Here is a 13,660-nt window from a genome sequence, read left to right as displayed (position 1 = left end):
CCTGAAGCCTGTTTACCAATACAAGCATGTTAGACACAAAAGAAAACCGCACAGAAACATCGATCGCTTTTTGGCAGAACACCGGAGGGTCGATGTCTGGTCCCTACTTACCGGTGCCCTTATTCCAGACACATAAGGACAGTGGTTATTAAAGCACAGTGAGAATATGGGCTTCCTCCGGACCCGAAGTAGTCCCGCCTCCAGCGTTTAAAGGACACCTCGCGCTTTATGCATCGCATTCAGTTGGAGCACTTTGGAGTGCAAGATGATGCCAGACCGATACGCACAGGGTAACAGCTGTATATAAGTGTACACTTTTAGAAACAATAACTGGATTCAGCTTTGATTCTCTAGAGGGCTTGCACACCACCAGTGAAGAAGATATGCTGGACGCCAACGTCTCCAAGACACTGCGCCAAATCAATTGCACAAACAATTCCAGTTGTGGATATGCATCAGTTGGATTTCCTATAACTATGATGATCACCGGAATGGTGGGAAACTCGCTAGCTCTTATCCTGGTGTGCATCTCCTACAGAAAGAAGGAAAATAAAAGGAAAAGGTCCTTCTTGCTTTGCATTGGATCTCTGGCGCTGACAGACCTGTTTGGGCAGCTTTTGACAAGTCCAATTGTGATTTCAGTTTACCAATCTGGTAGGAATTTGAGTGACATCGACCAATCTGGCAAGTTATGCGCCTTTTTTGGCGTGTGCATGACAACTTTTGGTCTGTGCGCTCTCTTCATGGCGAGTGCCATGGCGATCGAAAGGGCCTTGGCTATAACTAACCCGCACTGGTACTCGAATCACATGAAGACAAGTGTGACAAAGCAGATTTTAGCTGTTATATGGGGTCTTGTTTTGCTGTTTGCTCTGCTGCCCGTAGCAGGGGTCGGGGAATACACGCAGCAGTGGCCGGGCACCTGGTGCTTCATCAGCATGGTGGATGCCAAAGTCCCAGGAAATGGATTCTTCTCCACCACTTTTGCCATACTCGGGATCTCGGCTCTACTTATAACACTTTTCTGCAATGTGGTGACGATCCGGGGCGTAGTTACCCGGTGTAAAACAAAATCAGGCACTTCTCAGTCTTCAAAGCAGTGGGAACGGCTCACCACGGAGACCGTCATCCAGTTGTTAGGGATTATGTGCGTCCTGCTTATATGCTGGTCTCCTCTGCTGGTATGTTTTTCACGTGCGTCTGCAGGATATATATTTTCTTACAGTGTACTTGCGTAGGCATATTTTATAACAATGTGCTGTCATAGTTTCATATAGTTATGTCCCTTAAAGTAATGTTAAAAATAAACACTGATTGGTTTTAATGTGTTTGTGTCAGTACTTGTCACAAACAGCTTTGAATCTTTATCCATCTTCTCCTCACATAAATGATGTCATGCACGTTTTCTCTGAAAGGCTGCTGCCTTTTGCCATTAAGAGGTAATCCACTTAGGGGTCCTGTTTAGAGATCTGCATAGTGCGCAATGAGATCATGCATTGTCAGTCACATATTTAACAGTCCCAGTGAGATATTAATAGAAGGCACAGCTCTGTGATAGCAGAGACCAATCGTGAAAATTAGTTTTTGCTCATTCCCCGACAGGACTGTTGTTAGAGTGTGTTTCCGTTATATGATTTAGTGAACGTAACATAGGCTTCTGTACACAAAATCAGAAACTATTTTCTAACCAGTGATTGTTTTTTCAGTAAATTAAAGCTTTTGTCACTTAATGGCATGCTTTCTCCTCATTCTCTTAGTGTGAAAAAAAATAAAGTTCTGCCCAAACATCTTCCCCTCAGGTGCTGATGCTGAGGATGCTCTCCACCCAGGTCTTGTCCGATCAGTGTAATTCAAAGGAAGCATCAAACCACACCTCCAATCAGGATTTCCATCTAGATTGTAACTTCTTTCTGACGGCGATACGCTTGGCCTCCCTCAACCAGATCCTGGACCCGTGGGTCTATCTGCTCCTCAGGGAGATCCTCCTGCGCAAGTTCTGCATCATGGCTAATGCTGTCTCCAACTGCTCTTCAGAGGATCAGAAAGAGACGCAGACAGCTCTTAACAAACAGAACCAAGAAACAAAACCTTCATAATGCCCTCCTCTAAAATGAATCCAGCCTTGCACAGTATCTATCTTGTGACTCTGAAGCCAGGAGAGCTTTCTATCAGGATAATGAAACAGGCAAAAGAGTGGGAATGGATTTCTGCCCATGAAAGGATATTGTGCAGCAGGAGCAAGTGTAGCCTCTGTTGCACTGATAATGAAATGAAAAATATCTTCTGAGCATTCGTTTTGCATAAAACACATTCCATTCAAAGCCACCTAACCAGCATGCGGACGCATGACCGTGTCATCTCATGCAACATCTGCTGTGCAGTTACCAGGAACTCTATTGTCACCCGTTTTCTTTTTTTTAAAACAAACTCAATATTTCAGTATTGGGGCATTCAAACTGACTCACACGGAAGTGCTGAATCTCATGCTCACTGCTTTCTGTAACTTGAAGCCATAAGCTAACTAAAAGACAAATGTTTCTTGTGAATGTCTGTGAGTGAAGGTACTGTAACTTGCTTAAATTAGGTTGTGCATATCTTTAGCATCTCTTACATGAAATGTAACCACTTGATTTAAAACTCAAAGGAGCAACTAAAGGAAAATTCCAAACTGGAGGCAGTTGTAAATAACATTATTTATTAGTCTCTATGATATTTGCTGTTTCTGTGCTGAATGCCAATAATGCTACCTGCCTGGCATCTGTTGTATAGACTATACTTTGTAAAGTTTATTGTATAGTTAAGCTGTACATGGTGTTCCTAGGGGAACAGCTGGGACTACGAAAATGTGAAGTTTTAAAGTTTTCTTCTCCTGTATATGAAATGCACACGGAGACAGTTTGTAATTGTCGGCAACCATCCTTTTAAAATATGTTGAAGGCAAGTCATATGAAACGAATGCCCACATCTGGAGGCATTTCACTGGATTAAAGGGTTTTAATGATCTGCGAGAACACAAGGTGTAACGACGAATGTGCCTAATTTCACCAGCCAAACCTGTTTGGACAAAAAAGAAAAGATTAGTATAGATTTTAACCAGTTACATCAATGAAAGTATAGACTGGTGATCATAATCAAGAACAGTGGTGCAATGAACACAGTCAATGTCAAAATGTCCAAAGCACCACAAAGTCTAACAAGCTCATAAACAGTTTATTTGAAGCTGCTTGTACAACAGGCTGCCATCAGTCGATAATGATGTGAGTCGTCACATTAATGCACCTTTGCTGCTACTTGTGAAATTTTGCGTTAGGCACATGATTTCGACATGTTTTTAGTCTTGTGATATATGCCTTTCATTCACTGGTGGTTTTCTGGGATATTGTGGACAGCCCCATTTGTATTCCACTATTGTTTCTTAGTACCCGCTATATTTTGTCATTACAGCCTCAATCCTGCCCCTAAATAGGTATGAATTATTAATTCCTTTTAATGTGTATAGTGCAGTTTTCCCCTAAGGTCTCAGATAAAGTCAGTGTCATTTCTAACGAGGTGGTTTGCTTCTAGTGCCACCAGAATAAATGTTGATGCTGCTGTTAGAAAACCACGGGCATGGCGCTGCAATTATCTTACGCCACCATATTTATGTTATTTTCTGTACTTGTTTTTGTACATATTGTTAATGTTTGACAGCCTCGGGGGCTGACTCATTTGCTGTCATGGTAACCTTCAGGTTACGGGGCAAATTCTTGTCACAACTCTGCCTTCTCAGCATATCAGCCAACAAGATTAGGCTGATGTCCTCTCATCTCTGCCATGTCTGGTTTTGCCTTTGCCTTTCAGCTGTGAGAATGCACACGGGCTCTGTGGTAATGATCCAATCGGAAATTGTTGTCTGCAAAAAGCCATGTGAAAAATGAGCTTTTTCTCTTTGCTCGTATCTGTTCATCTGAGACAGAGTTTATCTTGTGTTGGTTGTGAAGGCTGAGTGCCTTACACTCAAAGGATTAACCTCGTTTGTTGTGTGAAAAAGGTGTTACAGGAAACAAAACCTCTTTCAGGAGAGTGTTACACGGAGAGTTGGTGGCTACATTTGGCTGAATTTCACACTAAGTGTTATTACACAGACACAAGCAGGTTTTATTTTAACGAAGACTTCACAAACTGAGGAAATATTAGTCGCAACAAGTGCCCTCATTATGCCTTAGTTGATATTCATTTGAAACACTCATCGCTGTGGTTTCATTCATGCACTCATACAGTGAATGCAGCTATTTACAAGTTGCTCTGGAATAAACTGACTCATTTAGCTACTACTTAAATCTACATCTTGTAATTGTGCCAGGCTTCTATCCAGGACGCTTCAGGCTCTACATGCAAAATAATCACACAAAGGAAAATAGCGTAGAGCTGACAGGCTGCACATGCTGTCAAGAATTTATCAGGGTATTAAATTCGCAACCCCACAACATAAAACAAAATGGAATAATAATTATTTAAACACAATTTTCTCCCGACCTAATGGGCCCAGTAAAAGTCTAAGCAATATTTACAAGGAGTGCTCTCTGGCTTTCTGGATGGTAGCTGTGTCCTATGAAGTATGAATGTTCATTAGTTTCCAGGATGGTACAAAGTAATATGAGGTCTCCAAGATCTAATATTTGATGCCAACAACAGCAAATGTTTGGATTTATAAAGAGGTGTGCACATTAAGACGAACCCACTACCAATGCTATTAAAACCAGGGATTAAGGACTATTGAATTTAGTTTTAATCATTTACTTAAACTGCATTCATCTGTGTCAGCACCTTTTTGAGCACACGGTGTAACCGCAACTAGCATCAAAGGGAAGCTATGGTTACGCGGTGACTTAAAAAAAGAAAAAGAGAAACCTGCAGAACACAGCGATGCCTGCAACTCCACTTAGCTCCACTTAGTCGATAAAGCTTGGAAGTGATTTACTGATTGCCACTCGAGCTTTATGTCTATGTCTGTGATTTCCAGATAAGAAGAGGCTGTCTCTAAAATCGTTTGCTTGATCGACATTTTGCACTTAAACTTGCTTGGAATTGCAATATTTCCTTGGAAATCAGGATAGTGGATCACTTTTTATCATTGTGGTAATCATTTTCTTTCCCCTCCTTTCTAAAACAAATATAAATCTCCTCGATAATCACGTTTAGTCATCCTGTAAAAGTCAACTGGGTTTTTTATTTTTCCATGTTTGTGACTTGGATAAGACTTTCTTGATTTTCTTGTTTTTGTTTGTATGAAGAAATGGCAGATTTCATGTAAAGATGTAAAGAGCAGGTCACTGCTGACGTAAATTACTTACTGTTAAAAGGGAAGAAACAAGAGGTACGTGAGGAAAATATTCCTCGAGTCTTTTAAACCAAGCACACAGTGGTGTTGTGTGTGTGCACAGTTCAATAGAAAGAGGTCAGGCCCACCAGCCAGGTTTCTCTAAGGAATGTAAATAAATACCCGATGTCCGTTAAAGGTACACGTCCTCATATTTTCCTCCCATGCTGCTGCTTTTGAATGTTATATGAGAACTCTGTGCGCTCTCACTGAAGTTTCACTAAATTCTTACAAACTCTGGGACCCGATTCTCAGACGAGGGCTATCTGCAAACCTTCACACAGCGACGTCGGCAGTGCTCTTGTGACTTTCATCCTGGGGTCAGGTGGGGAATGCTGTGACCTCTACAGCTTTGTGCTTTTGTTGTTTTTTTCTATCAAAGATTAAAGTTATGTAACAATATGTACTTGATTTGTATCAGTTCAGCTTTTAATGCACTTTCAAATCATTCTGTTTCACTGCTTCTGGCTGAATATAATTGTGTTATTAACATTATTTTTTTGGCTGTCTAATAAGCATATTTTGATTTTAAATAATAAGTCATTCATTGTCACACCAATTAAAGCAGCCTGTGAAATGTGAAGTGGTAATAAACTGCAATTAGTCTGAGCCAAACACAACTTTTTTTTTAAACTGAGGAACTGGGCATTCTGGTACCCACTGGAAAAAAATTTTCATGTGCTGCCAATTTGAGTCTGACAGCGGATCTTTGCTGCGTTTACTTTCACCCTTTATCACACATGAACTGTGCTTTGAATTTTAGAATTTCACCCCTTGTGTATGAAATCAATCAAGAAACAATGAAACTGTTAACATTCTTTACATGAAAAAAACAAAAGACATGAACTATTTTAAATGTCACACGTGGACTCGTAACTATTTTACATTTACATATATTTTACTCGGCTTGCTGAGATTTTGTTGGAGTTATGAGAACGATGATTTGAGAGTAAGATGATTGTTGCTTGACGGTGAATGTTTTGGACATTGTAAATCTTTTCAACGCTGTTAACAACTCTAAAGCATGTGTATGCTTCTTGCGCTTCTCGAACTTGTGCAATGTGTTTCCAATGGACCAATAAAAAGAACAATGCTGCACTAAACAATGTACTGATCAATCATTGCATAAAAGGGTTTTAATTCACATGTTTGCATCGTTTGAGGTACATGAAAAGTGTTTACCCTCCTTCCTGACTTCTTAGTGTTTTGCATATTTTTCCCTTACAAATTTCAGTTCGTCAGACAAACAAAAATAACCCAAGTAAATACAAAATGCAATTTTTAAGTGATAATTTCATTTAATAAGGGGGTTTGGATGGATGGATGGATGGATTATAGCTCTAGCTTCAGTAACTTAGACTGCTTGTAATGAGGTTATGAGAGGACACTGTCTAGGCTACAATTAGTAAAACACATCACAAGTCTGACCTGTAGCACTTGGGTTGTTTCAAGGTGTAAAAATAACCCAAAGGCCAAGTTGTCAAGAGGTGCACAGAAAAAGAGCCTGGAGTTTCCGTTCGATATGCCTGCCATAAATATAAGCTACGAGACCTTTTCATCACCTCACATTGACATTAGTGGCGTCTGGGACTATTTTAGAGGTTGAAATTCAATCAGTCATGAATTAAATAAATCAATCTGATATGCATGGTGTATACTTCTTTTATTGTTGAGTAAGAAGACTTACTGCATTTAATGAATTCTTGTGGTCTTAGCCGCCCATTATTCATCTCTGTTACGCTCAATACAGAGAGTATAATAGGATTTTTATGAGGGAGACACATAAAAGATAACACTTGTGCCACACTGGTGTGTGATATGAATTTTATACACACACTGCTCAAAAAACCCAAAGGAAAACATTTTAGTCAGAGTATAGCATGAAGTCAGTCAGACTTGTGGAATATTGATCTGCTCGGTTAAGAGGAGAGTTGTTAATCAGTGCTTTGGTGTTATAATAACAGGTGTACTAGAGAGGGCAACAATGAGACAACCACCGAAACAGGAAGGGTGTTACAGGTGGACTTTTTTTCCCACCTCATCTTTTCTGATGATTCTTTCACCAGTTTTGAACTGGTCAGTGTCATTACTGGTAGCAACTCTTCTAGGATGGTGCATCAATATGTGACATTGTCAGACGGTTTGCAGTGTCTCCCACACAGTCTCAAGATCGTGAAGGAGATTCCAGGAGACAGGTAGTTATTACAGGAGAGCTAGACAGGCTCTCAGAAGGTCCTTAAGGTGTGAAACAGCTGTGTACTGCCTTTTGTTCCTGGAGATATTTAACTGAGAGCCATGCTGGGCTCAGACTCTGCTGACCGTCTGTCCCGCGGTCATGCAGGGACTTCATCAAGCTTGGTTGTCTGTTCTTTGTGTGTTTGATTAAAGAATGTTAGCTACCGCTCACCGCTCGTCTGCAGGCTTTATTTAAATGGAAAACTTCCACAACAGGCAAAAAAAAGCTTTTTGCTAAAAAAAAGATTCAGAGCAGAAGTTTTTTGCACTGCATTTTAAAATGAAAACATATTGCATTTATTTACAATTAAAGACACAGAGCAGAAAGTGTGTTACTGTTTTACATCCACAGACACACAAGAAAAGAAGCAGGCAACATGTAAAGTAATGGCAATTTTATTTGTGTATTTCAGTTTTTAAAAAACAAACAAACGTCCCAAGAAGAAGGATGGGGTGAAAGAAAGGTGGAGAGAGGGGGAAGAAACTATTGATGCTGCTGGGTCAGTTCTTTCTCAGCAGTCTGCTCCAGAATCCCCTCCTGTCCTCGGCTTGCTTTTCTTTTTCTTTTGCCTTCAGTTCGTTTAAGGTCTTGTTGAGCTGCTCCTCGGCATCTTTAAATTTTTCTTTCAGCTGCTGTTTGGCCAGTTTCCCTTTGTGTTTGAGGAGCTCTTTAGCTTCCTTTTTGTGCTTTCGCATTTCTTTCAGTGCGTCTTTGCAGTCTTTCTTGGTCACCGTCATTTCTTTCTTCAATACCTTCACCTCAATTTTCTCTTCTGCAAGTTCTTCTTGCACTTTCATCAGTTCCTTCTTCATGTTTTCAGTGTGACTCTTTGTATCTTCCATTTCTTTCTTTGCTTCCTCTATTTTCATTTTCTCTTCCTCCAACACTTTTTGAGCTTCCAACAATTCTTTCTTCAAATTTTCAATCTCATTTTCTGCCTCATCTTTACGTCTTTTCTCCTCTTCAAGTTGTTGCTTTACATGCAGTAATTCCTTTCTTAGTGTTTCAGCTTCAGCTGTTACATTTGCAGCTTCTTGAGTTGCCAACTGCATTTTCCTTTTTCCCTCTCCAAAAGCTTCCTGCACCTCCTGTAATTCCTGCATCACATTTCCTGCCTCCTTCTTTGCAGTTTGATATTTATTGTTGGCTTCTTGTGCTGTGCTTTTCTCTTCCTCCAATGCTTTTTGAGCTTCCAACAGTTCTTTCTTCATCTTTTCATTCTCCTTTTCTGCCTGTTGTTTTCCCATTTTCTCTCCTTTAAGTTTGAGACCCACATGCAGTAATTCCTGCAATACTACATCAGTTTCAAACTTTGAATCTTTAGCTTCTCCTCTTGATTTTTCTGCCTCTTCTTTTAATTTGATATTTTCAGCCTGTATCATTTGAACTTCTTCTTGCAGGTTAATCAGCTGTACTGAATTGTGAGGTGAAGCACTCGCCGATCCTCTTCTCGTTCTCCCTCGATTCATTTTGGCCTTTTAAACAAAGGAGCCAACGTTTTGTAGAGGAGTGAAGTGAAGTTTTCGATGTTTCTTCGTCAACTGTCGTTTGTCCTGCACAGAGATGCTGCTGTAGATGTGTCTCTAGCTGTGTCTGGATACAATGAAACATGCTGGAACTAAGTGCTTGTGTTGCACAGTTCTACTGAACATTCCATTTCATGCATGCTCCGCCCACATGGTCAGGAATGTCAGGTGCTGCATCACCAAAGGCTGCTCCCGTTGCCTAGCAATAACAGCTGTTTACTTTTGGGGTCTGGTTCATTATTTAATAAAGAAAACATGTCCAAGTATTGGGTGCTGAGGCTCAGCGCATATTCTAGCCTGCTGTGTGGGTGGGCAGCTAGAAATCACTGGTGGGCAACATGAGTGAGGAGAAAACTGGAGCAGCCAAGCAGGGAGCTGCAGGTTGCTGGTTTGAGTCTCTGTTCAGATGCTGGTGTCTCCTCTCTCTGAGATGTCTGCAAACAGTCCCAGATAAAACAATAAGGATAATAAACAAACACGTGACTAAAATAACAATTATGACTCTGATGTGTTTCATGTGTAGCAGGATGGCCTCTATACAGCAGTCGCTGCAAGCATCCACATCGCCACACTCACTTTTCTTTAAGCAGGCGTGCTGGGCTCCTCCTAAGGAAAGTTTGAAACTTCATTTCCTTCATGCTGGTGAACTTTTTACCAAATATTTCCATCAAAGCTTCTCCATCACTGACAGGGATTGTTTGGATCTTCACACTCATCTCCACCAACCCTAAAAAATGAGTCTCACTTTGCTCATATAATGCCAGGAGTGTCTCCATATTCCACAAAAGTCTGTGCAAACATGTAACAGTATCCCATATTCATATGAATATTATTGATATTATAACAAAAGCTGTCACCAACACAATTGTCCCAAGTGCTTTTTTTATTAGTTATTGCAAATGCTTGATTGCAGTTCTTGCTAGATGACAAAACCACTTATTAGGTTTAGAAGGAAATGACTTTTTCTACATGAGGTAAAGTTGGAGCTGTTTCCCCAAACTAAATGAAATCATCATTTAAAAAACTACAATCTGTATTTACTCTGAACATCTGTGTTAACATTAGAAATTGGAAACATGTAAGTGTAAGAAATCAGGAAGGGGCATGTATAGGAATTTCTTTTACTTATGTATTAATCACATTATTTTATTGTATGATGCCTTGGTGCCACTGGATTTTAACATGTCTCACACTCATACAGTAAGACAAATGGTGGGGGTGTAGTAAGGAAGTTGGGGGAAGCAGAAAACTCCACAGGAAGAGTCTTTTGTCTCTTTGAGGACTCTGGGAGGCAGCAAGGGAGTGTGAACCTTAAGGTGTGAAACAGCTGTGTACTGCCTTTTGTTCCTGGAGATATTTAACTGAGAGCCATGCTGGGCTCAGACTCTGCTGACCGTCTGTCCCGCGGTCATGCAGGGACTTCATCAAGCTTGGTTGTCTGTTCTTTGTGTGTTTGATTAAAGAATGTTAGCTACCGCTCACCGCTCGTCTGCAGGCTTTATTTAAATGGAAAACTTCCACAACAGGCAAAAAAAAGCTTTTTGCTAAAAAAAAGATTTAGAGCAGAAGTTTTTTGCACTGCATTTTAAAATGAAAACATATTGCATTTATTTACAATTAAAGACACAGAGCAGAAAGTGTGTTACTGTTTTACATCCACAGACACACAAGAAAAGAAGCAGGCAACATGAGGTCAAGTTATGGCAATTTTATTTGTGCATTTCAGTTTTTAAAAAACAAACAAACGTCCCAAGAAGAAGGATGGGGTGAAAGAAAGGTGGAGAGAGGGGGAAGAAACTATTGATGCTGCTGGGTCAGTTCTTTCTCAGCAGTCTGCTCCAGAATCCCCTCCTGTCCTCAGCTTGCTTTTCTTTTTCTTTTGCCTTCAGTTCGTTTAAGGTCTTGTTGAGCTGCTCCTCGGCATCTTTAAATTTTTCTTTCAGCTGCTGTTTGGCCAGTTTCCCTTTGTGTTTGAGGAGCTCTTTAGCTTCCTTTTTGTGCTTTCGCATTTCTTTCAGTGCGTCTTTGCAGTCTTTCTTGGTCACCGTCATTTCTTTCTTCAATACCTTCACCTCAATTTTCTCTTCTGCAAGTTCTTCTTGCACTTTCATCAGTTCCTTCTTCATGTTTTCAGTGTGACTCTTTGTATCTTCCATTTCTTTCTTTGCTTCCTCTATTTTCATTTTCTCTTCCTCCAACACTTTTTGAGCTTCCAACAATTCTTTCTTCAAATTTTCAATCTCATTTTCTGCCTCATCTTTACGTTTTTTCTCCTCTTCAAGTTGTTGCTTTACATGCAGTAATTCCTTTCTTAGTGTTTCAGCTTCAGCTGTTACATTTGCAGCTTCTTGAGTTGCCAACTGCATTTTCCTTTTTCCCTCTCCAAAAGCTTCCTGCACCTCCTGTAATTCCTGCATCACATTTCCTGCCTCCTTCTTTGCAGTTTGATATTTATTGTTGGCTTCTTGTGCTGTGCTTTTCTCTTCCTCCAATGCTTTTTGAGCTTCCAACAGTTCTTTCTTCATCTTTTCATTCTCCTTTTCTGCCTGTTGTTTTCCCATTTTCTCTCCTTTAAGTTTGAGACCCACATGCAGTAATTCCTGCAATACTACATCAGTTTCAAACTTTGAATCTTTAGCTTCTCCTCTTGATTTTTCTGCCTCTTCTTTTAATTTGAAATTTTCAGCCTGTATCATTTGAAGTTCTTCTTGCAGGTTAATCAGCTGTACTGAATTGTGAGGTGAAGCACTCGCCGATCCTCTTCTCGTTCTCCCTCGATTCATTTTGGCCTTTTAAACAAAGGAGCCAACGTTTTGTAGAGGAGTGAAGTGAAGTTTTCGATGTTTCTTCGTCAACTGTCGTTTGTCCTGCACAGAGATGCTGCTGTAGATGTGTCTCTAGCTGTGTCTGGATACAATGAAACATGCTGGAACTAAGTGCTTGTGTTGCACAGTTCTACTGAACATTCCATTTCATGCATGCTCCGCCCACATGGTCAGGAATGTCAGGTGCTGCATCACCAAATGCTGCTCCCGTTGCCTAGCAATAACAGCTGTTTACTTTTGGGGTCTGGTTCATTATTTAATAAAGAAAACATGTCCAAGTATTGGGTGCTGAGGCTCAGCGCATATTCTAGCCTGCTGTGTGGGTGGGCAGCTAGAAATCACTGGTGGGCAACATGAGTGAGGAGAAAACTGGAGCAGCCAAGCAGGGAGCTGCAGGTTGCTGGTTTGAGTCTCTGTTCAGATGCTGGTGTCTCCTCTCTCTGAGATGTCTGCAAACAGTCCCAGATAAAACAATAAGGATAATAAACAAACACGTGACTAAAATAACAATTATGACTCTGATGTGTTTCATGTGTAGCAGGATGGCCTCTATACAGCAGTCGCTGCAAGCATCCACATCGCCACACTCACTTTTCTTTAAGCAGGCGTGCTGGGCTCCTCCTAAGGAAAGTTTGAAACTTCATTTCCTTCATGCTGGTGAACTTTTTACCAAATATTTCCATCAAAGCTTCTCCATCACTGACAGGGATTGTTTGGATCTTCACACTCATCTCCACCAACCCTAAAAAATGAGTCTCACTTTGCTCATATAATGCCAGGAGTGTCTCCATATTCCACAAAAGTCTGTGCAAACATGTAACAGTATCCCATATTCATATGAATATTATTGATATTATAACAAAAGCTGTCACCAACACAATTGTCCCAAGTGCTTTTTTTATTAGTTATTGCAAATGCTTGATTGCAGTTCTTGCTAGATGACAAAACCACTTATTAGGTTTAGAAGGAAATGACTTTTTCTACATGAGGTAAAGTTGGAGCTGTTTCCCCAAACTAAATGAAATCATCATTTAAAAAACTACAATCTGTATTTACTCTGAACATCTGTGTTAACATTTGAAATTGGAAACATGTAAGTGTAACAAACATGTTAAAACATAAGAAATCAGGAAGGGGCATGTATAGGAATTTCTTTTACTTATGTATTAATCACATTATTTTATTGTATGATGCCTTGGTGCCACTGGATTTTAACATGTCTCACACTCATACAGTAAGACAAATGGTGGGGGTCTAGTAAGGAAGTTGGGGGAAGCAGAAAACTCCACAGGAAGAGTCTTTTGTCTCTTTGAGGACTCTGGGAGGCAGCAAGGGAGTGTGAACCTTAAGTGCAGCTGATGAAGACGTGAGAAACTTTATTCCATTAAAAGTTAATCAAATTAAACAAATAAATATAATTATGTATTTTTTAACAGCACGAACCAACATAGAGACTCACAGGCACTATTTGAATTAGAAATTAATTGCTTAAGTGATTCTTGACATCAATCTTGACTGATACCAAACTGAAACTCAGGTGAAGATAAGAGAGGGGAGCTTTTATTATTAAACACAGCTGCTCTTGATATCAGATTAAAACGTGTTTAACTCTCCTCCATTATCTTTCACCTCATTAGGACACTCCTTTCATATTTTTCTGTTTCCTTCTGTTGTAAGTCACTTGAAAAGTCTCTCCTGCAGCCTCTTGACAGCA

The 13,660-nt window shown here is 40.2% G+C and overlaps 1 protein-coding gene across 1 annotated transcript; it reads left to right on the top strand.

Moving 5' to 3' along the window:
* The first annotated feature begins 254 nt into the window (after positions 1 to 254).
* Positions 255 to 6,452, top strand: ptger3 (prostaglandin E receptor 3 (subtype EP3)). The gene is made up of 2 exons (XM_004561474.4): positions 255 to 1,181; positions 1,800 to 6,452. Exons 1-2 carry the CDS (start codon positions 384 to 386, stop codon positions 2,094 to 2,096), a joined length of 1,095 nt encoding a protein of 364 aa, XP_004561531.2. The 5' UTR covers positions 255 to 383; the 3' UTR covers positions 2,097 to 6,452.
* The last annotated feature ends 7,208 nt before the right edge of the window (positions 6,453 to 13,660 follow it).

This window comes from Maylandia zebra, linkage group LG15 (genome assembly GCF_041146795.1).
Source record: "Maylandia zebra isolate NMK-2024a linkage group LG15, Mzebra_GT3a, whole genome shotgun sequence".
Classification (NCBI taxonomy): Eukaryota; Metazoa; Chordata; class Actinopteri; order Cichliformes; family Cichlidae; genus Maylandia; species Maylandia zebra.
This window is presented reverse-complemented; position numbering and strand designations above follow the sequence as displayed.